Below are 25,986 nucleotides of genomic sequence, written 5' to 3'. Positions count from 1 at the left end.
TCCGCGAATATTACGTTATTCTCCCGAACAAACATCACGTTATTACGTATCACCGGGGTCATCGGTCTGATGCGTCCCGTGACGGATTCCGACGACAAAGCCGTCGTTGCGAATTGCGATCATTGTCCGCCCCTTCGTCAGCGGAGCCCACGACATTGATAACGTCAGTGGCGGCGAACGTTATCAACGCAATGCAACAACACACAAGTGATAGAACAATAGTGACCATACATTTACATTACTAATTACGGTCACATTCGTAGCAAATCATCATCATTATTATCATCATCGTTGTTATTATTTTAATTGGAGAATACATTGTGCGATATAGAATTAATAATAATTGTTGGTCGGGATTACACAACGCGCACTCTCACACACACGCACACGCAAGGCGACGACCAATTGGATCGACTTTCGTGGCTCGTTTGTGTAACAGGTAAACTTATTATAATACTCCTCTTCGTCTCATCATCAACAATAATATTATTATTGTTTACATCCATACGTTATTGTTTTCGTCCATTGTAGACTCGGACTCGGTAGTCACGTCAAGTGTTTTGATAGCCGTGTCCTCGCAAACGCCGCCGCACCCGCCTCCGCTACAGAACGATCTCTGTGTGTGAGCGCTCCCTTTGTTTGGCTCGCGTGTATTTTTTTGCCGCCAACGCAGGACAAGCCGGTGTGGTTGCACAAGGGGCATAAAGCAAAGTAGAAGAATCGTCATTTTGGTCCCTGTAATTTTGGATGCGCTGAAAAGAATTACTTGAGGAGGACATAATATAGGTAAGTGTTTTTTTCCACCCCCTGGTAAATTCGTCAAACGTTAGCCAGTAACAGAATAATTTGCTCAAGATGACTATAGATATACTATGATTGTGGATATTAAATATTATAATATTCCTATGCTCATCCTAGTACGTACAAGTGCTTTACCACAAAATATCTTATGCTCTGTACATTATATTATTCAATCTAATTATACTGTATATGTGCATGTGTTACTAGCTACTAAGCCACACCATCCCATTGGTGTCAACAGCAAACATCATGATTGAACCCATGATATCCTAAGTTGATGAGCAAGTGCAGTAACCTAAAGCTTTTTACTTAACACACAGTAGCAGTAGCATCTACGCACATCTTCTACACTACAATCACTACTCCTAAAATGAAGGTATTGTGTTTGTGTTTGATTATGTACATTATAATTTATGAATACACATTTATAGAAATACCTATGCATAAGCTGACAATATAATAGGAATTTAAAGCAGATTAATCTTTTTTTTTTATCTTAATTTAAATAATTTATTAATAGACATGACCAGACACTTGATGTAAAACAAAAAATAGTATGAACATATAATTTAATATAATATAATAATAGTTCATTTGAATTAAGTAATACAATTATAATACAACTTGGCCAGGGCCAACTTACAGGTTATATTAACACATTGTATGCATATTGGTTTAAGTATAATATACCATATTACATAACCATACCCTGTGGCCTGTACGTACTTTTTATGTCATGCCTAAGGCTTATGTTTTTTGATGGTCTATATGAATTATGTGTATTTTAAATTGTATATTTGTTTGATAAGTGATAACCATTAATGCTTCAGAGTTATGTTTACATATGCCAATGGTGTGTTCTATTTTTAAGAAATTGATTTCCATTCACTGTTTTATTTACACTGTTTACATGAATTTTTCAACACCAAGTTGATTAAAAACGTTTTTGAGGAATCAACAAGGAAAATAGAAATGTTAGATTATCGGGACTTGTTTCAATGATGATTCATCAAAATATAACATTTATTATACATAATTTGTGTACTTCATGGTTTACAAAGTAGAATATCACGTAAAATTATTATAACCCAATAAAACAATTCAGTTATTATTTACTTATTTTTAAACCTATATACCTATAATAATATAGGTACCTAATAATAAGTATTTATTATTTACTTATTTTTAAAAACATAATACAGGTGAAGCCATTTATTGTTAATCTTTGTGTCTTAAAATAAAATTGTTGTACCTAGGTTTTAGTATTGTATGATTTTGTGGGTGAACCCGGCTCATCAGAACTATCAGTGACTGCTGGTGAGACACTGTTGGTAACACGACAGGATGTCGGTGAGGGCTGGTGGGAAGGAACAAGTGCATCTGGCCGCACAGGCTTGTTTCCAGCGGCATATGTTGAGGTATGTTTTTCTCATATTTTTATTCTTATAATTGGATAGTTTATCATTGTTAATGTATATATTGAATGCTAACAGGAAATTAAAACCATAGCAGATGACAGAACAGATGAAAGTAAACCACCACCAGCTTTACCGCCACCTCCGTTACCACCATCAACAGATCCATGGGGAGTTGATGATCAACAAAATGAGTTTTATTCACAAGTACCCGGCAGTCAAAATCAGCAACAAAATGCATATCCACATCAACAGGCTAGTACTTTAACACAAAATAAATTAATAAATATACAATACATTGTGGTTAATAAATTAGTAAATATGTATATATTTTATACTCAGATTTTTAAGAATTAACCTTAGAATTTGAACTTCAATTACCACTATTACATGATTAGCTTAAGTTTGAAATTAAATTATTTTTTTTTTTTTTTTTGCTGTTATTTTGGTATTAATTTATAGTTTTAAAAATTAATTATGCTTTAGTTAAATAATTATAGGTAATATTCTTTATTTTAAACTTAGTTTTTTTTTCCTTAGTGAAATCTAGATAACCTATGTTGTTTTATTATCAATTAAATATGATATGTGTTTGATGTATTTAAATTTGTTCATGGATTTGTATTTTTTTTTGTAATCGGATCAAATTGGCTATCATCCAATTATCAAACATCTAAGAGTTTTAGTTGTAAATTATATTGAAATTATTTGTATTTACAGTCACCTGATGATTATTATGACGATGAATGGGACGATGATTCTGAATATGGTGGTGGCAGTACTGTGGCTTCATCTGCTGCTATACCTCCAACTATTCAGTTTCCAGCTATAGGCACAAAGTCGACATCGATTAGAAAAACAACAGGTAGCGAAAAATCACTAATATTGATATAATTATTTTAAAGAATAATTCTTTAGATTTTTAAACATTTTAAGCTCACAAATTATAAAAAATAATTTAACCACTATTATAACAGTAATATTTAATAAAAATGATAAAATACATATGAAATTATTAAATATTAAATATTACCGTAATTTGTCTTATTTTATGTAGGCAAGACAGCTGCAACAACTGGTGGTAGCAGTTCTCGGTTTTCTAAGTTGGTAGGTGGTGGTGATGCATCATATATAATGGGTGCCATCCAGCCGCCCATCCACTTACCCGATACGGAAAACATTACAATTGTTGTGCGTGGTGGTACTGGTGGTGGCCCTATGGCAGTGGATGTTGAATGGTGCCGAGACCCTGACGATGAACCGCAGGGATACCAGTGTGTGGTGGCATCTCCAAAGAAAGAATCGAAACTCAAAGGCCTGAAATCGTTTATTGCATACCAAATAACTCCAACGGTATGTTTATGTCTTACTATGTTTCTTATGTATATATCCTACTTATATCTCTCAATTTCTCATGTACATAACAATATAACATATACAAAATCAGTAGTTAAGTATAAAATAATACTCTTGTGCTTGGTTGCATGAACAATTAATTGATTTAATGCTTCAATAAAATTTAATGGACCAATCGTGGACTATTAAATAATATTTAAGGCAACATTAGCTCACTATTGATTCAATAAATGTTTAGTGATTGTTTATGGAACCCGGCATCGCTGTATTAAAAACTTATCTGTTTTGATTTGACCAAAATATCAATAGAAAAACTCGGCAACTATTTACCATTCAATAATTTTCCACTGCTTAACACATATTATTAATTGTTATTAATACAGTGAAACTTCCATATAACAAACTTTTGTTTAACGAAATATTTTTCAGAACCAAAATAAATATGAACAAAATTTATTTAATTATATTTAATAAAATTCTCTATGATACAAATTGTTTTTGTTCTCCGTGACATTCCTTATTATGGAAGTTTCACTGTACTACTTTTTATGAGTATATTAAAGTATTTGTATAATTACTAGATTATGTGGTAAAATTACACTAAGGTAATATTTTATACTATGTACATATATTTTATTTCTGCTTGGTTTGTATGTGTTGTAGTTTAACAATATTCAAGTATCCAGGAGGTACAAACACTTTGACTGGTTACATGAACGGCTGTTGGAAAAATACTGCTGTCTAGTGCCTATACCACCATTACCAGATAAACAAATTTCAGGTTAGAAGAATCAATGAGTAGACCTACTTAGTTTATATTTCTTATACTATGGAAAATCATTAATAAACAATATTGATTTTCAAATAAAATATAATATACATTTTTAACACAATGTTATTTATTACACTCAGGTCGATACGAAGAACAATTCATTGAACGTCGTAAACAGCAATTACAGGCATTTGTAGACGCAGTGTGCCGACATCCCGTGCTATCACGAGGTTGGGTATGGCGGCAGCACTTTATCACATGTACGGACGAGAAGCGCTGGAAGACTGGGAAGCGGAAGGCTGAATCACGAAACACAAGCGCTGAGACGCTCACTGGGGCCAATGTATTTTTTGTAATTAGAGTAGTGTCTGCAGATGGTAGTAGTGATCCCCCTCCACCTATCAACCCAGCTATATTGTACGTATGTTATAATATTATACCTAATTATTTATTTAATATTTTTATTTTTTAATTTTTAAAGAGATCGTGAAGTGGATGGATTTCAAAGATTTGTGGCCGGACTAGAGGGGGCGTTAAAAAATATGGCACAAACTGTTGCAGAACAATCAAAACGTATGCAAACATGTTATAAACGTGATGCTCAAAGGTTAGGCCAGTCGTTTTATATGCTAGGTCATGCATATAGTGGTAAGAAACAGTATAATATGATATACCTGTTGATACTGAAATATTTTACAAACTTATTATTTGTTTCACAAAAATTAATAATGTAGGAGCGTCATCTTCATCAATTGGAGATACTAGTGGTAATGGAAATGTGATAAGTCTAACTACCCGACAGTTGATGACGGCACTGAAGAAAACCGGTGATGTGTACAATGAAATGGGTGGACGGCTGATGGACGAGCTACCTGCTGTAGGATGGGACTCATTTGCTGACATGTTACATGTGTACCGTGGTGTTGCAGGCGCGTTCCCTGATATACTGGCTGTGCACAAGGTAAATTACAGACTTGTACTTGATATTATGTGTGTGTTAAGGCTAATGGTAACAAATTTTACTGTATTTATAGTTATTTTTGTTATTTTCCATTATTATTAGTTAATCTATTATTTATAGATAATATTGTGAACTATACTTAAAAATGATTGTGCGCAATAATCACAGAAAAGAAACCTTTTTTTGATTTTAATAGAGTGCAGTGCAGAAACGCAAAGAATGTGAAAGACAGTACTCAGAAGGTTTACCAATCGGCAGCAGTGGTGGTGATGGAGCTGGAGGATCTAGTGGTGGAGCATCGTCGTCTGGCTCTGGCGGTGGTGGGGCTGTAGCAGTAACAGACCCAGAACAACAGCGGCGGCTGCTGCGTGAGATGCAACGTCGTACTGATTTAGTGTCGTATGCTCTGTTAGCAGAGATAAATCAATTTCATCGAGACCATGTACTTGGCCAAATGGCTGGCCATGTTCGTCAGCTTTTACGCAACCAGATAGAATATTACAGAAAAGTTAGTGATACATTTATGAGGACAATATAATATAACCGTCGCTGTTAAAATTATAATCAAGGGATGGCAACGTTCGCTAGTGCAGGGGAGTGCTTGCAGTTTATATTTCTGACCATACTGTTCTGCATGCAGTGCGTTGCCCTCCATGCAGCAAAATACAAGCCATTTTGTTTTTTCTCGTATGCGTGCCAATCACCTTGGTAGAAAAAAATCAGAATACCATTATTGATTTGTTGTTATAATTTTGATGTAGCAGCGATTAAAATAAAAAAATAATGTATGAATGATAAAAGAAAAAATATGTTAATTGTGTAAAAGTCTTTTAAATCACTCAAGTTTTCATTTATAATTTTATTTGTTAGTTGCAATTTGCTAACTTTTGATATTCATCATTAAAATATTATTATAGTGTCACTATAATACTTTCTTAAATATTAATAGTATATATTTTTTTTTCAGATTGCTGATAACTTAGAAAACGTTTTACACATGTACCCTGATAATGGTGATGAAGACTCTATAGGAGTTGGAGTAGACCATCATTATGAGCAACAACACTACAACCAAGGAATTCTTGATGATAATGCCTCTTATCAACATCAATATTATTCAAATCAGTAGAGTTTTAGTAGTTTAGTGGAATGGGTAATATAAAACATGGTAAATAACTAGAATGCAATTGTTTTTAAAACTGCTTAATGCTTATGTGTAACACCTACCCATATTATATTAGGTAGAGTATGATTAATTTGTTTAAATTATCTTGGACTGTCAATAACCCACTAATACCATCTAAATAAAAAACTATTGTCATTCTTATTAAACATATTGATAATATTTTTTGGGGACTTCATACTATAACCCCTACTAGTAATTTTACCGTTATCCATAAATGAAACATTTTAGTCTGTTAATTGTTTTTGATAATACTTGATTATTATTTTCGTTGTTATTCTATCAGTGATTTTTTTTTTCAATTTATTACCGTGTATTAATTATATTACTATGATTATTACAATACTACTATGCTTATGCCCATTGTTGTTATAAATGTTACTAGAGGTGGGATTTATATTCTTTTCAATGTGTAAAATATTGTTTTTGAATTTATGTTACTGTAAAAGTTGCTAACTTAACATACTCAATATCATAATAACGATTCAAATTATATGTATTTAAATACATATTGCATATGTTGATAATTAGATAATGCAAAAATTGACAAATTTTGGTCAATTTAGAAGTTTCCTATAGTTTTTAAAATATTAGTGAAATGCAATGATATTTACATTAAACCCTTTGTGCAACTCGATTTAGTCAGCTGATATTAAAAAAAAAATTATTCTGAAGATCTGAAATGTCGTCCAATATTTTTATAACAAATTCTAATTATCAAGATTTGTTGAAATATCAAAATTTTGTTTAAAAGCAATGACTAAAAGAATTTGTAATTTTTAACACTAGAATTGCATGTTAATTATATGTTTACATTGACTATAATTGATAAAATCTAACAAGTGATAATTTCGACTTCAACCTTATATTATTGGGACCAATTTTTTTTTTTTTTACATAATAAGCTATAATTGTATGCATTTTTTCAATTTAAATCATGGTATTTGTTTTATTTACATATTTATTTATAGTATATTTCTAAGGCTATATATATATATTTATTATATTTTTATTACATAACATATATAATATTTATAGGAATACATATATGTATTTTATTTTTATTACATTATATATATTATATATGTATACATCTATGTATTTTACTTTTATTTATTTTACATGTGCCATTGATTGGGTGTTAATTATTATGTAACTTTGTAACTTAAAAGGGTCTATTACATGCATGTTAACTAAATTTATCTTTAATATGTGGTACGAGTATGTATTAAATAATTTACTTAAAATAAATATGTATCCTGTGGCTAGTCTGATAAATATGTCATTATTATAAGTTATTACCATTTTTTTTCTGTTTGTTAACACCACCAATATTAGATTATTATCTTACCAACACTAATTTTGGGTGCAGTGTATGTATATTACATTCATATACATTACGCCTTTTTTTAGCTTATAATTATAGATTATATAACATTTATAATAGACACCAAAATACAATTACCTGATAATTCTATTTTTTATACTACATATATTATGTATTTAATAATTATTATTAATTAATATATATTATAATAACTATAGCTATAATACATGAATTAAAATATATTTGTATACTTTTATGAAATTAAATCTTAATGGTACAATTTTGTTGTGGACAATATATTAAGTTATTCCTGATTTAATATATTCATCCTAATGGTCTTAACTGTTAAATAGAGTCCAACTGACTGTCATCAATTATCATTCATCACTAAGACAATAATGGCTATGTGACTAAACATTCACCTAATTTCAATAATACCAATATTCTGATTTCTGGCTTTACTGACGTAAATGAGACGTTAATGTAAGTCTTAGTTTGAGATAAGTTTGTAAATTTGTAATGGTAAATCAAAGCTGTATTTTTGCAATTGGTGTTGTCCTGATTTTCGAGTATGAATTGTAAAAAGTTACGGATTACCGATTAAATACATTAATATCTAAATACTTAAGTGGATCGTTTTATATTTTTTTGTTAAATGAAAGAGTTGTCAATACAACATTGACGAATTTAAGTATGTACAACTAAAATATAATATCAGAGAAAACCCTGACGAAATTATATACCATTGTCTGATTAATATCTTAATTGTAGACCTTACCCGCCCAGTTCATCTTAGCACTGGTCGCTCAAACAGTGTCCAAAAACAATATTATATTATAATCTCACATAATATGTTATTTATAAATCTAAGAAAAAAACAAGGTAGTTTTCGGATCTCAATTTCTTTGTTATTTATTTTTTTTATTGGTGGCCGAGTTTCCAAGATTAATTGAACGGGTAATAAGATATAAGCATGATGATAAATTAATAATATTCGTATAAGTAACAGCGCAGCTATTACAACGGTAATATGTAACAGAATCACGGAATTATAATAAATGTCTTGTATGTTATTTTAATATTATTTATAATAATATTGTAACAAGTGGGAAACACGACCGAGCCGTCGTTATCGTCGGTACTCGTTTCCGGCCGCCGGACTTAACACCACCTATTATACTACCATTGCCGCCGGCAGATCTTGCGTCTCCACCTCGACCCTCGCCTATGTCGATAGTACTGCGGCAAACAGTCGTGCCAAGCGTGTCGTGTTTGTCTGTAGTGTGTGCGTGCGTGTTCGCGTTTTGCCGGGCGTTCAACTACCGCGAATTATTATTCCGTCGAGTGGTTGGATAATAATAACATTATAACCATCGATTGGTTAACAATAACGTGGAAAACTCTGAACTCTCCGATATATAAAAAAAAAAACACCCGCCAACGACCGCAGTAGGTATACTCGGTCACTGGTATACCTATGCGCTAGTTACGCGCTCGGGTCAAACCGGTGAGTAAAACGCGCTTACAAAATATTATCCATTATAATAGGTAGCTGTAACAAAATGCTGGTGGAATAGAAAAATAATAATATTAACTTTGTCACGACGAAATGACCGCGATTTAGCGACAGGTGACTGCCATAGGTAGGTAGGTAGGAGTCTACGAGTCAAACAAATACGATGATCGGATGATCTACACTCTAGCGCTAAAGTGTGCCTACATCGTGTTTAAACGTACTACACTCGACAGACGGTATATTATTTAATTAATATTGTTATGACCGATCGAGGTCGTGTAGCCGTGCAGGTTAGTAAATCGGAGCTTTTGTGAAGTTTTCGTTGTCGTCGTATTATATAGTTGAAATGTCGAATACCTATACAAAAAATGTATCAATATGGTAATGTATGTAAATAATATATATTATATTGGGTACTTTTTGTGTATCAGTATGTGTGGGTGTGCCATCAAAAATAGTGGCTCAATGTCAATGACGTTAGATAAAGTTTACTTCTCAGTTCTTAAGTTCTAAGCCTTCTCGGTCTAACAAGCAACAAATAGGTATTACACAAATAGAACAAATTGCAGATTAATATTTATAGTGTAATAATAAATTAATAACAAATGTAAATATAGCACGGGCACGTATTTGTGTCAGTTCTTTAAAATATACGTTGTTGTAGATACCTACAACTGTTACAATATAATATGATTATAAACAGGATATCGTTCCCGAATCAATTTAATTTAAACTTATAAGTAAGATACCTACATGGGTAAATATGTTTTCATTTATTATTAACGTGAGACAATCTATTACGATAAATCTATTGGACGGAACTGTGACTGTCTGTAGATAAAAAAAACACAATAATTCCAAGTAAACAATCGTTTTTATTCATTAACTATTATCAGTAAATATAATCATTATTAATTATATTGCTAATTTCGCAAAAAGAAAAGAATACAAATCAATTATGTATGCCATATTATAATAATTGTTTGTTTAACGTTATCGGTTGTTCAATTCATAGAAAAATGTATAATATGGTATTTATGTATAAAAAAATATGGCCCAATTATAGTAGAGGAATTTAGTCATATCATTTGGAACGCAGTTCGAAGAATTATCGGTTGAAATGACGTAAACCACAAATCGTTCGAAATGAAGTTTGACCTTATCGCATAAAAAAAAAAACGGAACACTAATAATGATCTGTAATCTCCTTCATTCCGAAAGCTGTTGATATGCCAGGATAATTTTCATATTGTAACATTGTATTATAGTTCAATAGTTGTACATATTATACGGTCAGTGGTCACACGGACTTATCGTAATAAAAAACAATTTAAACATTGATGATTTATACGCACCATCAGTAGGTACAATGTACATCACGGTTGTTGGTCTTTCTTTTAATAATTTAACGTCAAACAAGACTTGTTCCAAGTGCATTTTTCGATATTTTGTGTAATGCGGCATATATTATATTGATATCAATAATAGCCCATCAATAAATATTAAAACGGGTTTTGATATTTTCAATATTATTGAAGTACCTTTAATATAACAAATTCACGGTCAATAATATTGATCGTGTATGGGCCACTATAAACGGGTTGGATTTTCAAACGGATGGACGCTAAATCTCTATATGCGATCGCCGATTCGGTAATATAACCGAAAATATTAACGTGTTCACGTCAAATAAATATTATAGTGTTGCATTAACCATTAAAGTAGGTCTACGCTGTTATACAGAACACGTAGGTTCCAACACCCATAACATTTAACGATAATATTAATATATTATACCAAAGACAAATCAACGTAAGACGTTTTCGCCATAGACCTTAATATAATATTATGAACTATAGTAATTAGTAATATTATGTTCAGTGGTGGCCTCCGAAAAGCCTAGTATGAAAATCCAAGCCACCGATTCAGTCTCAGGATAAAACTCTATATTATTTGTGTTCTTAATATATTTTGTTCTGTAATTCAGTCATTCCACATTCAAATTTGATGGCTTCGTTGATAACGGGTCGACGCTGTGAATCGTGATAACGAGACCACACCGCCTCCAAACACCACCACCACTACCCGTTAATCGTTATCGTACTCGAACAAAAACGTCGACGGAGCTACTCTGTTTGTTCTGTTACCGTTCTCTAGTCTGACGGTTCGGAGGCCTTACATATTTTGTTTGTTTTTTTTCGTTACCGTTCTACGCGTTCATTCCGATGTCTCTGTAAACATTACGAGGACGGAGAGGTGTGTCGGTTGACAAGACCGTGTCGCGCGTACTACACGGTCGTCTAGTGTTGTCTGCAAGGAGACGAAAATATATCGACGACCGTGGATTTTGTCCAGTAAGATAAGTCCATTACGAGGACGAAAAATCAGCCAAACCTTGTGCGGTCCCTAGTTGTTGCGTGCCATGTGCGACTACGTTATTGACCCCGTAAGTAGAACACTTTTGCCACTGTCTATTTATTTTTCCTTAAACTAGTGCGGCAGTTTGACTCTGTCTTACAAAAGACAGCTAATCAGAGAAACATCACATCTGATCAAATAGTATGCTGCACAGTGACGTGACAAAGGACTTTATTTGAGGCACGTGCCTCAGTTTAAAAGGGTGGTGGGTGTCTTGGAGACTAGAGGCATTTCACATAGGTATTATAATAATTTATTATAGTGTGTACTAATACTAAGCCAATCTTTCTAGATTACCATTTACATAAATACGTAATTACTTATATAAGTATTTATAATTTATTACTTTTATAAATTATTGTGCCTCATAAGTTAATGAAGTTCGCCACGCCACTGATGCTGCATACCGTTTCCTTCACTTGCATGTACATAGCTGTAACTAGCATGTGCGTATTATAATTTGGTGTCATCGCTCAATGATGTGATGGTCATTGGTTGAATAGTTAAGATGTATGAAACCACTTGCATAACTGGTACATTGTAACATTTACCAAGTTCAAATGCAATCATGTATGTAAATTAGATTAACACGTCTAGCCCTGCTAGATTTATCAAAGCATAGCCCGTGTCGCCACACCAAAAATACATCCAGTAGACTATTTCAGGGAAAAAATGAATACCAACACAAAAAATAGGCAAAAATAAAAACCAATTATATCGTTAGCTTCTTGAGACAGTACCTGATCACCTGCTATATATTTCAAAACGTTATCTCATTGCCAGTCAAAATTATAAATCATCAAAGTGAACACATGGGCAGTCGACACCGGCGACCTGTAAAATGTTTATGATTTTGACTACCCTTCCACCGTAGCGTTTAACGTGTTAGGGATGACATCACAATTGCATGTCTTCGTCTTACAAATATACAATATGGAAAATTTGCGTTGAGTAGAAATAATTTTCTCTTGTTAGTTTTAATATTAGAGTGATTGTTTTATGATCAATCCTACAAGTATGAACATTATCTGTGTTCTCTTCTTAATATTTTATGATACATATTTTAATTTTTAAGCAAATTATAAACATTTTTAAATTTATTTTAATATTTTACATAACTACTCATAACTTTAAGTCTGTTAGCTTATTTCTATATTGTTTGTATTTGTCAATTAGGACTGTGTTGAAAGGTTGCTGCCTGGTTAACATAATATGTGATATGTAACTTATCCCTTTTTTTATAGAGAGAATAATACCGGGTATTGGCCAGTGTTTTTATTGTATTTTTTTTTTTTTTTTATTGAACTTAAGCCGGGCGACTATGGTCATTAGCTGTTGTAGGGGTAAGGTTGGTATGGTAGGTTTTACGATTGTTTTTAACGGTTGTTACGGTTGGTAGCAAACACGTGTATGTGTGGCAAGGTTTTTAACTACTATGAACCCAGGTGGTCACCCATCCGGAAGCTAGTAGCTGTGGCCGTTACTTACTCCCAGTCGCATTCTGCGACTGGTAGCAGCCAACGCGCCACGCCAAGCCACTTATTGTATTTTATGTTATATCTTTTCGTAAAGTTTGAAAATGTTCATGCAAATTTTAGCAACTTCTTTCAATTTTCAATTTTTATATAAAGCTTAGATAGGTACACCATACACAAATACTAGTAAAGGTAGTACAATTTTTAATTTGATGTGTTTAGTAATATTAATAAAAACTGTTGATAATACCTAATGATAGTGATAATTGATAATTTATATTTATACAATACTTATATATTTTTTAAATTTTTAACACTTACATTTTTAAATAATAAAATATATTAAACAGTCAGTATTTTTTGAAATATTTTTATTTTATAAGTAAGTTGGTAAGTGTTTTGTGAATAAATGTATAATTAACAAATAGACCATAATTTAAAAAATAAATAATTACAAAATCTATATAAAAAAATTTCATAATGTTCACAGTTGAACATTTTCATGAAATATTCATGAATATTTACAGCTCTACCTGTTAGTGGTATAGAGTTTTATACAAGTTTTATATTGTTTAGTATTGTTTTTGTAAGTAGACTTATTTTTCCTTCTACACATTTATTCGTTTTTATTTCATTCCTGTCTATTTTATTTAATAACAATTTATTATAATCGACATATTTATATGTTTTGTTAACTTTTTGTGTATTTGTTTTGTTGTGAGGTATGACTATTTAGTTGTAGAAAGATTGGATAGTGGTCCGTGATTAGGGAATCTATAACTGCAGTGTATAGGACATGTTGTTGATTATGATCTTTAATAAAAACTCAAATAAAAATGTGGTCTATACATTTGTTTGATTTGGGTTGGGTGGATTGGTTTATAAGCTGAACGAAACCATATGTATTTAATAAATCTAGATAAAGGGCTGTTGAATTAGTTGTGTCTAATATATTAATGTTTATATCTCTGATTATAATTAGCGGGATGTTTTTATGTAGGTAAGTTTATTATATTTTTGATAACAATATCTAGATCCTCAATAAATTTAATTATATTTCCACTTGGCAATCTGTATATAAATATGATTCTAAAATTTAAATCATGATTTTGAATTATAGTTAGGATGCAATTAGCATTTAAAATATTATATTCTATATGCCGTTTTTAACAAAAACTATTACACTTATATGAAAACTTATTTTTTGTGGTAATTGTTTTATAACTTTTTAATAGTAGGTAATTACAGATAATATTAGGACTCAGCCAAGATTCAGACATAATTATTATGTGGTTGTTGAGACATTCCAGTTCAAGTAAATGGTTTGTAATGCTTCTAATGTTGATACATAATATGTTTATGGCTTAGTTGCTTATTTTTGAGTTTATTTCCCCTAGAGTTTTAAAGCGTGTAGTTTTGTTGTCAGTTATATTGTTTATTGTCTATCACGTATATTATCATATACTAATTTTATTGGTTTTAAAAATACTGTATCTCTGTTATATTGTTTACAAATATTAAGTGTTAAGTTATTTTTTAAGAATAATAAACTTAAAATTTAATGAGATTACGTTATTTATGAAGATGTGTAGTATGGACAAAAGAGATAACGCTGATAATTATCTTACCTTCAAGTTTGATAATAAGTGAGATAATAAGTAAATTCACTCTAATTAAAACTCAATATTTAAGCTTACAACATAAAACTGGTACTACTGAACGAAAGTTGTTATGTTGCTATGTTTGAAAGACAGATACAATACATGTAGGTATGGCATTCTCTTAATTTGGGAGTTATGTGAATATTATAAATCCCTTTTTATTTGCATATTAATTATTTTATACAATGGATAAAATCGAACTGGCTCTAATGATAAAAATTTGATATAAACATGGCAGCTGACATATCGTTAAAATAGACTTTATAATAAGTCTATATGACAAACTTCAGTTTGTACTTTTAAAAAAGTGTGAGATATGGAACTTAGGTAGGTAGGTAAGTTCTAAGGGTGTAGGATGTAAAGTATTACAAAATCTTCACAATTTTTATAATTTTTTTTATCCTTTTGTTCCAAAAATACATCAATAACTTTCTCAAAATTAATGTTTGCAGTGAAGAATTTTCAATTCATGTAATGACAAGACATATATAGATAATAATATTATTTTGAACTTTCTGTAACTTTGTATGTGAGTTTTTAAATATGGGTGCTAGATAAGAAGTGCATAATAAAACGGTCAATTAACTGATATAGAGTTTTTAATGCGAATTGATCCCTAAAGTGTGCACATATGCGTTTTAAAAAACCTAATTTCGCAAACTCTTTGTTTCTAATGAAATGTATATGGTCATTAAAAGAGAGTTTAACATCAAACCAGACTCCAAGGTCATTTACTGTAGATACTCTTGATAAATTAACATCTGCAAAAGAAAAATTAAATTAAATTGTTGTTTTTTTTAAAAAAAAAAGTAATTGTGTAAAATCCTCTATTGTTTTACTGTATCTTACTCATTAAAAAAAACCTCGTTCGAATTACTCTAGATATTAATTTAGTTTAACTCATTATAAAACCATCAAAGATGTGCTATTGGATTCAAAATTAACTTTTAATAAACATGTTGATTATATTCAATATGAGTCATTTTTGAAATTAGGTATTTTTAATCGTAAGTGTATAGATTTTTTATGATAATACGGCACTAAAAATGTTATATTTCTCATTAGTTAGATCCTAAATAGAATATGCCTTAATATGATGCACAATATCGGTCAAAATTAAAACATTTCAAAATAATTTTTTAAGATATCTATCATATAAATGTAATGTTGAAGGAACCCATTCAGCATATAATACAGTAAGTGATTTTTTTAAAATTGATTGTTTAAAAAACTAATATCTTATTAAATTAAAAATTTTTAATCAAATTATGACATACAATGATAGATTTTCAGAACTATTAAATTTTGATTTAAATAATTGACCAATTAAACTGTAAAGTAAATCCAAGAAACTCCAGAAACAAACCCACATTTCAATGTCTGCAGTTAATACTGTCATCAATTTGATTAGTTCTCACCCCAGTTCTCACTTGATAAGTTTCTTGTTATTTAAAACATAATACTTACCAAATCTATTATTAGTTTAAATAAAATTGTATATTTTTTTATTTTTCTCTTCTCCTTTTTATTATTATTATTAGTTGATTAATTGTATATTTTTACTTTATAGGTATGTTACTTAATAGTTAATATTATATTAACCATTATTATAATATTAAAAATTAGTTGTATCTTTGCAATACTAAAAAAAAAGTGGGTAAGTGGATGTCACTCTGCTGTACAGTAGGTTACAAGTGGGTCACTGTAATGGATGGTGTTAAATTTGAATTCAATGATATAATATCATTGTATAAGAAAAACGATTTTGAGCGAAAACGGTCAGTCAGCCTATGATATTACTAAGTATATTTGATGATATTATTGTGAATAAAGTAATTTATATATACTTATTTACGTAGACCCTTGTTTTAAATTTTCAATCCTTAGCTAGAAAAATTGAACATTTTATAAATTTTTAACAACAAAACTTGTCAAAATTTGAAATTTAAATGCTTATAAAAAAAAATTAAGCTTATGTATTTTCAATATTTTTCAACTGCTATTGTAACAATATATCAGGAACCTTGCATAAAATTTTCACGAATTTCTACCCAACAAATAAAATTTTATTGATATTTATAGAAGAAAAAAACTAAAAAAATTGAGAACTGACAATGTCCGTAAACAGCTCAAAAAGAGTCAAATTATTTTCAAAATGTTATCGTATATAGAAAATGCTAATATAAACATTCAGTGAAATTTTTAAGTATTTACAAACTACAGTCATACGTTTTTTAATTACAACAAAATAAGAAAATTGTTACACGAAAAATCGAGTGAATATCAAATGTTGTAAAAATATGAATTTCAAACGCTCATAAAAATGTAATTTGACTTTCTTGTAGACATTTTTTTTTTTGATAAAGGTAGATAAACTTATGGATATTATTGTATTAGTTTAGGTTAAGTAGACTATATTAGTATTGTGTATATAAAATGCTAATATAAACATTTGGTGAAATTTTCAAGTATCTACAGTCATTTGTTTTTTAATTACAACAAAATAAGAAAATCATTACATGAGAAATCTAGTGATAATCAATTAATGTTGTAAAGATATGAATTTCAAACGCACATAAAAATGTAATTTGACTTTCTTGTAGACATTTTCTTTTTTTTTTAATAAGGGTAAACAAACTTATAAGGAATCTTGCATAACATTTTCTAATTTCAGATTTAAAAAGAAAAATATTTATGAATTCTCAACTCAAAATAATTTGCTAATTTTTGTGATTTTTTCGTACTTTGTCAATATTTGAACTTTAAATGCTTATAAAAAAAAAAATTGTGACTGGATTTTTAATTTTTTTTCAACTGCTTTTGAAACAATAGGAGCCTTCTATTAAATTTTCAAGCTTTTTTAACCAAGAAATACAATTTTATTGATATTTATAGAACAGGAAACTAAAAAAAAATGGAAACCGAAAATGTCCGTAAACAGCTCAAAATAAGTCAAAATATTTGGAAAATGTTACGATGTATAGGAAATGCTAATATAAACATTCAGTCCATATGTCATCTACCTACGGTCATCTGTTTTAGAGTTACACCAAAAACTAAAATCGATTTTCTCAAAAACAGATTTTGCGTAAAAATTTCCGTTTTTCCTTAACTTTTCATTTGTTTTTCATGTCGCTTTTGAAAACTACTGAGAAAATTTTTACTTTTGACCCCCCAAAGTACCAACTAAATTCACTTTCCTATCAGAAAAGTTACTGTTGAAGAAAATCCAAGCACTTTTACTGTCCTAAAAGGTGATGACAGACATAAAAAAAAACAATTTTAAACTAAAAAAAGTTGATCAGTGTAAAATCAATACATTCATCTCTTCGCTCAGAATCTAAAATTATTATTATTATTAAAAACATAAGTTTGATTGATTATCACTAAAATACATAGGCGGTCCTACGGGGCAGCACCTGACATTTCAATAATCACTTTATTTTATTGGTTGAAATCACATCATTATTCATAACTCATAAGGTAGACATTTTATAATTTATATATCTTTGTTATTCACGATCTATTATTCTGATCATGAACTTAGTTGTTAGTTTCAGTGTTTGGAGAGTAACGTAACAAAAATTACAAATTACTGTAACAAAATTACTATTGTAGTAGCCAGTAACTCTGTAGCAAGTTCTTTATATTTAATTTAAATTAACGCAATTGTAACAAAGTTTCTTTTAAAAGTAATTTCTGTGGAGTAACGTGTTATTAAAATAATTTATGAATGTAAAGTGCATGACATTAACTAAGGGTTAGGATATTCGAGTAACATTAAACATTTATAAAATGTATTAACTATTCTGAAATTTTTAGATAAAAATGATGAATATTATAAAAGATGCAGTAATTTTACGCATTTTATTCATGCGTATTACATTCATCCATTATCAATATAGTGTACCTACATAATCAATGTCTTACATATACTACTGTACAATTTATATATAATAATTAATAGTATACCTACCTACAACTTATTATATTCGTTATTGACTTAATTTGTCGTTAAATTTCGAAAAAGTAACTATTCGTTACGCATTACTTTTTCAATGAAAAAATAACGTGATAAAAATAATGCCGGGTAACGCGAATGTAATTTAAATAAAAATATTTAATGTAATAAATAACGTAATTGAGTTTCTTATCGAAAGTAATTTACCCAACAATGGATAGTTCAATAGTTGTTAGCTCGTACTTCTGATGATCAAGCCAGAATTAAGGGGAAGAACCCTAGGCTAACAGTGGTATTTATATAGTCACAATCACATCTATAATTATCATAATATGATAATTATTATATTATGAAGAATAATAATTCATATTCTGAAGAAAAACCAAGTTTGGAGGAAAGGAAATGACTAGTTTACTAGTTTCAACAATTATATATAATAATCTAAAGTAAATTATGGTTCATTGATACTCAGTGAATCTAACTTTGTATTATACATTCTCCATACCCCTAACATTTAGAAATTAGTGAGGAAATTAGCCATTTATGCTGCACCTGAAGTAAATTCCTGGGACTGCATATGCTAAAATATGTTCATTAATATAAATTAAGGTTAGTTAGGTATACATGGTATATTATAAAATTTAAAAATAAATAATTACCTATTAGGTTCTTACCGGTGTTCTCATATAAAATGATAATATATTTTTATTACCTATAAATTTATTATATTCTTAACAAATACAGTATAATTCAGAATAATATACATATTTAGGTAATAGGTAATTGTAATAAATTTACAAAAATGTACGTTTTTAAAAATAATTTACAAAAAAGTGGTAGTGAGGTCCATACAGCACTATGACCACATTGTTATACCTTCTACCTTAAAGGGTAAATGTTTTTAAAATAAATAATTTTGCTGCTATGATTAAAGCTGAATTCTTTAGTTTGTTTCTACAATCAACTGTGTACATAGAATTTCACAAGGTATTTGATTATTTCTTTATTATCTATATCTATACTAATATTATAAAGAGGAAAGATTTGATTGTTTGTATTTAATAGGCTCCGAAACTACTGAACCGATTTAAATGAAATTTGGTACATAGATAGTTTAGACACTGAGAAAAAACATAGGCTACTTTTTAATACTAAAAAAGGGTTGTAAGGGACTGAAAGGGGGTGTAAGGGGCTATACTGGTTTGAATTGAAAAATTATTTTTTTGTTGGATAGTCCATTCATCGAGGAAGGCTATAGACTATATAACATCACGCTACGATCAATTAATAGAAGTGCTCACGCAAACAGGGATTTTGAGATTTACGATGGAAATATTTGTTTATAAATGGTTGCTATTGATGGTTATAGGAGAAATAATTAATTGAAATAGTATTTATTTATTATTGGTTGCTATTGGTTAATCGGGCAGATCAGGTACAAGCATGCATCAAATCGAATTTTCACACATTACCTACCAGGGTGGCTGAGTAGCACTTACTGCATTGAGTTACACCAAAAAGGAGTTGAACCATCACAATTTGTTTAAGAGTTGTCATTTTTTACGGGCCACAAAGTGCGCAGGATCAGCTTAGCCTATATTATATATAAATTAATGTTTGTGTGCAGATTTCTGGGAAGAAGATAGGCTAATTTAAAAAGGGTTAAATTTGGTTTTTTTATTCGTCGGAATTTAGTACGGTTGGGTTAGGTTAGGATTATGTATTAATTGATTACATTAATCCACCGTATTATATCTAAAGTTTAAATAAACTTGGTATAACTTTGATACTTTAGAGTTAAATCATACACTTACGTACAAACCGCACTCGGTCCGCGATCTACCGCAGGTAGATTGCCTACTTGATAATATACTGCTGCGAATCAGAATTTTTATTCCAGGCAACAGAAAAGTTAAGATAAATTTTGAACACCGTACACCAAATATTAAATAACGAATTGAACAAAGTTTGAGTCATATAAATTGGTACATTTAACGGGCAACGAAGTGCACAGGATCAGCTAGTCCATGATAAACAGACCACTTCTTGTTTCATCTACCTAATATATCTTTTTTCAATGTATATTAAAAATGCATTAAAATGTACTTTTGTAATGTATAATATGTTCTATTTCTATGTGTAGGTGTGTATACAATTAAACAAATAGGTAATAAAAAATGGTAACACGGTTTCTGATAGCTAAGTTGTTGTATAATACGCAAATTTAAATAATGGCAGTACAAATTACATAATAAAACTCACCGTAACACAAATGTATAAAAAATATAATATTGAATGGCCCTTCTGGTCCAACCGAAATAATAATAATACGATGATAATATAAAAAATTTGAGCCGCTATAAAAATAATGTGACCCTTCTGGTCCAACAATGTATAATAATAAAAATAATAATAATAAAGGCCGATATTCTATATATATGCTTAATGCTTATATTTTGTTATGTTGCGGCGGCAACAGTACTCTTAGTACAGATTTGGAAACGATTCGGGTTTAGCAACTTTTCGATTTTTAATTTTTTTTTATATGTGTATTAAGGGTGCTTCTTAAGAATGTAAAAAAAGCCCGGAAAAACTTCGTTTTGAAGTTCTTAAAAAAAAACTTAAAAAACTAATTTTTTTTCGTAACGCGCAAGGTAATACTTACTATTGAATTTTTTCAAATTTTTTTTTCTAAAATGCGTGTCTTAGGGTGTTTTGTAAGAATGTAAAAAAAAAAGCCCGGGCAAACTTCGCTATGAAGTTATTGATAGAAAACTTTAAAAACTACATTTTTTTCGTATGTGAAATTAAAAAAAAATACTTAGAATTGAATATCACTCCGGCAAAAAAATCGAAAATATTCCCCAATTTCCTAATCGTATGTAAAACCACCTTGGGCAGGCCTCAGAATTAAACAAACTTGTTAAAAACTAAAAAGTACATAATGTGCTAGCGTTGCCACTCGTTCGCTGCTCTGCGCTCGGACAAAAAAATCGAAAAAACACCAAACACGAGTTCCTCCGCACAGCATCAAAGTAGTGTTGCGCACATACGTAACATCGCAAACTTTGGATGACTATAACTTCCAAAATAATGGTTTCCGCAAAAAAATTCAAACGGTTTCAAAATCAGCGTTAAAAACCACACATTTTGAAAAAAAAAAATTAAAACTAAGCGTATAACCACCGCATTGGTACATTATATAGTACAGCTATAATCTACCCATAAAAATACTGTTTTCTATAACTTTAATCTAAAAATAAATCTCAATATTCCTAATGATACAGCCGATACGGGGAACAAAAATAAATATTGTTTATAGCTAAATGATAATGGTATTTTTCTTGTAGAGTGGTTAAAAATATTAAATTAGTCAATTTGAAACTTCATTAAAATTATTTTCAATCTTCATCACACAAGGTTCAGTACTTTATAAATGGTCCTAGGGTCCCCAATTATCAACACAGGTAGGGAAAATCCCGAATTCCTGGTGGGTCTATCTGCCGCAGGTTGAATGACTGAAAGAAGTTTCATTTCATCCGTGCGTACTCGTTACACGCACAGTTTTTTTTTCAAAGTTCCTCTTGGAATTCTATGCTGCTTTTCATCTTTCTGTAAATTATGTTCCAGTAAGTTCAACTGGTAGAATTCCTATATTCCTTATCACATTTGTGCAGATTTTGTAACACTTCATCTATGTGAATTTTTTTTTTCTATTATAAATAACCTATCTATTAATTTATACAATTGGTTGCTACTGTTGACTATGCCCTTTTCACTGTTATTTATTGTACAATTTATTTAACTCACCAAGGTTTAATTCAGTTTTTCATTTGGATCAGCGAATCTCAATATTTTTAGCCGGCGGTGCCCTTTAGTTGGTCCAATTTTATCGATGGAACATGCTAGAATTGAATACTAGTTCTCATTACTAACCGATTTAAATAATTTTATTGAACTTATTATAATCAAATTACAAAGTTATAGTTGAAAATAAAGAGAACAAATATTACAAAATAGAAAAACTGCTTTAAAAGTTAAAAATGAATGTAAAAAACTAATGGGATTTTTGTGGCTGTGTTTTTTTGGAAAGTTTGGCAATATATTGTTCAATTTTTGACAACTGGATATGGAGGTCAGGTTCTAGATTAAGACGGTTTCAGTATTTGCTTTTTGGAGTATTGTTATTGCTCCACTCCTATTGAGGTCGTTCATTTTATTAAAAATGTCTGCCAACGATAGTTGACAAAGCCAAGTCACTTCATTCATGGTTTCAGCTAATGTAGCGTTGCGGTCCATTAGAAATAATGAAACTTCAGTCCCCAATTCCATCATTAACCGTGTTAACACTACCGCGAGATAGCCACCTGATTTCTGTATAGAAAAGTAACATACTATGAATACTTCCCACATCGTCACACAAGTTTTTTAAAAGTCTTGATTTCAGAGGTCGTGACTTGATGAAGTTGACTATTTTTATGGCTTCATTCATTACGTTTTTAGACAAGGAGGTATGTTTTTACTAGATAGTGTGCTAAGTAATTTTGTATGTATAACAATTATTTGTCTTTATAACTATAATAAATTGTAAATAATTTTTTTCATTCTTGGGTAAGCCGTGGTGCCCCTAAAGTGAGCTTGGGGTGCCCTCAAGGCACCGTTGATTTAGAACATAAGATTTAAAACAGATGATAAATGAGAATATTAACGTAATATAAGGATTATATTAAAATGCAATAAAAATATTTTTTAATTTTATTATTATATAATATACTAAATCCCTTAACCTATAAATTCTTTTGAGTTTATAAAATTATATTGGTCCTCTAAGATTGTCTTGTTTTTGTGTTGTTGGGCTATGCCGTCAATAAGTTATAAAAAAACCAATATATTATCTTGCAGTTCTAAATTTAGTCTATAATTTTAGTTATAAATTTAGTAAACGCTTATCTGGAGAAATGGTCTAGCAAAAATATGATATTGAAATTAATAAATATTTCATAAAAGATCTGTTGTCACTATACATACACAACTTTCCTCTGAGTCTGCAGTAGACATAAATGTTTAAGGTTCCATTGCTGGACCTAACTTTGAAAGTATACCAATTGATGATCTGCTTCTTTTGGAATTTTACTAATTTCACATTAATTTCAAAATATGTTAGTAATTAGTGATCAACACTAATATGTCGATTTAGTAGGTACCTATGTGCCTATTATACAAATTAATTTAAAACCAAATGTCAGTGAAACAATAATTCTCTGTTTAGTTTTGAGATTTTTGAAGCTAATATTCTCTTTTTCTATAATTTTAATTTGTTTGTGACCATGCTCAAAACCTTTATTACAGCTTCTTTGTGTTCAAAATGTTTCAGTACCTACCTAGCCCAGGGGTGTCTTCATATTTTTCATGAAATGCAAAACCATTAACATTGGTTTTAAACCAATATTAAAAATCTAAATCAATAGTTGAGCCAATTAATACTAAAGTTAAACATATGAATAATAATAAGAATAATAACAAATAGTAGATTTATACTTTATAAGTGATAATATATATAGTAAAAGTACCTACTAGTATATACTCCGCGCACGTTAAGTGCATGACTAGTTTGCTGTCTAAAACTGATTATTTCCCATGTTAACTGGTCATCGTCTTAATGTGCGCGGAGTATAGTATATATTAGGGATGGGCAACTGGCCCGCGCTACTTTTTAAGTTACTTTATAAAAATATAAAATGTTAGGATTTTTCTGTAATTTATTAATTTTATAAAACTATTAAAATCGGTATAATGTTTATCGTAAAACGTAGGTATGAATTCTCAAATAATATTAAACTATTAAATGTCTTAATATTATATTATAGTCATAATTATTAACATAGCTTTTTTTTTGTGCTTTCTATGTTCTCTGGCCCGTTAGATTTTTGAACTAAAAAAAATTGGCCCTCACATTGAGTGAGTTGCCCATCTCTGGTATATATAATACCTATATAAGTGATAAAAACTCATTTTTTAATTTATACAATAATATTTCAAAAAAAGTGTATAAAATGATGAATGTATTTATATAAATTAGAGTTTCCAGCATTTACATTGGGAACTTGTGTTAACATATCTTTTTAATTATTTTAATAATACAAATAACAATAATATAAATCTGTAAATCGAATAATGAAAAATAATGTCTATGTTAGGTATCTATATAGTATAGTAATGACTAATGGTACATTTTTTCTGAGAACTGTTGAATTATTAATGCGATATATTTATTATTAGGGATGTCAATAAGACAAACCTGAGTGGTAAGGCTATACAATTTTTACACGCCTATGCAGGGATATAACAAAGCAGTAGAAATTATATTTTATTAGTATTTTCTAGACATGATATAATTTTCAAAATATTTCTAACTATCTATTTTATATATTTATAGAAATTAGGAATTTTGGACTTTTGAATATTTTTACTGTATTACTTATTAATAAATTACCTTTTCTTAAATTGATTCCACACAGCTGTTGTACTTTGGAAGTAGTTGGATAAAGCTTATATAACAACCTCAATACATAGGGATCAGCAACACTGTGTTTTGAATTTGTTATATTGATTAGATTTAAGTAAAGTTTTAGTAGAATATGTATGTTTTCTGCAGAAATATTTGAATTAACTTGTGTTTTTTGAACTGAATTGTAATTTACGAAATAAGGTTATATTTATTTCGTCAGTTTATTGACTTTGTCTATAAGGTAGAAAGGTAGAAGATAGAAATTAGAAATAAGATGTTGCTCTAATGAGTCTAATCCATGAGCCATTTTCAGTCACTAGTGTTCTATGTCTGCCTATTTTTCTCTTTCTCAACAATCATACCGTGACATTGCTATTATCTTTGTATATGTGTTATTATATACTGGTTTTGAACGATTGTTTTATACCGATATGTATCGTTACACTCAAATTTGTTTCTTAAGAATGTTGAAGGTTTATGAAACATACACATATGTACATTTATAAATGCGTAATTGTGCAAGCAAGCTATAAAATCTAAAAAAGGGCAGGGTTCAAAATAATGCTCATATTTACATAAAATGATTATGAAAATATGTTTGAAGTAATGATATCAATGTTTATTAGTTAAAT

General features: G+C 29.7%; 2 protein-coding genes across 3 annotated transcripts in view; both read left to right on the top strand.

The window, feature by feature from the left end:
- The first annotated feature begins 80 nt into the window (after positions 1–80).
- LOC132936435 (sorting nexin lst-4) lies at positions 81–8,443 on the top strand. The gene is made up of 13 exons (XM_061003167.1): positions 81–439; positions 532–786; positions 1,009–1,177; positions 2,058–2,219; positions 2,295–2,471; positions 2,937–3,081; positions 3,274–3,569; positions 4,236–4,353; positions 4,485–4,761; positions 4,826–4,992; positions 5,079–5,305; positions 5,502–5,813; positions 6,273–8,443. The coding sequence occupies exons 3-13, from the start codon at positions 1,172–1,174 to the stop codon at positions 6,432–6,434; spliced, it is 2,049 nt and encodes a 682-aa protein (XP_060859150.1). The 5' UTR covers positions 81–439; positions 532–786; positions 1,009–1,171; the 3' UTR covers positions 6,435–8,443.
- Positions 8,444–9,081: 638 nt separating this feature from the next.
- LOC132934243 (uncharacterized) overlaps positions 9,082–25,986 on the top strand; it is a 35,253-nt gene continuing 18,348 nt past the window's right edge. Inside the window, exon 1 of one of the 2 annotated variants that reach the window (XM_061000529.1) lies at positions 9,082–9,322. The gene's annotated coding sequence lies outside the window, so the exon portion shown is untranslated. Of the gene's footprint in view, positions 9,323–11,358; positions 11,778–25,986 lie in introns of those variants that run through there. The other variant, XM_061000528.1, reaches the window with a different exon arrangement.

This window comes from Metopolophium dirhodum, chromosome 1, assembly GCF_019925205.1.
Source record: "Metopolophium dirhodum isolate CAU chromosome 1, ASM1992520v1, whole genome shotgun sequence".
In the NCBI taxonomy this organism is placed as follows: domain Eukaryota; kingdom Metazoa; phylum Arthropoda; class Insecta; order Hemiptera; family Aphididae; genus Metopolophium; species Metopolophium dirhodum.
This window is presented reverse-complemented; position numbering and strand designations above follow the sequence as displayed.

Coding starts and splice junctions, on each gene's coding strand:
- LOC132936435 (XM_061003167.1), top strand. Junction 2,472..2,936: donor ATGCATATCCACATCAACAG/GCTAGTACTTTA, acceptor TTGTATTTACAG/TCACCTGATGATTATTATGA. Junction 5,814..6,272: donor AGATAGAATATTACAGAAAA/GTTAGTGATACA, acceptor TTTTTTTTTCAG/ATTGCTGATAACTTAGAAAA.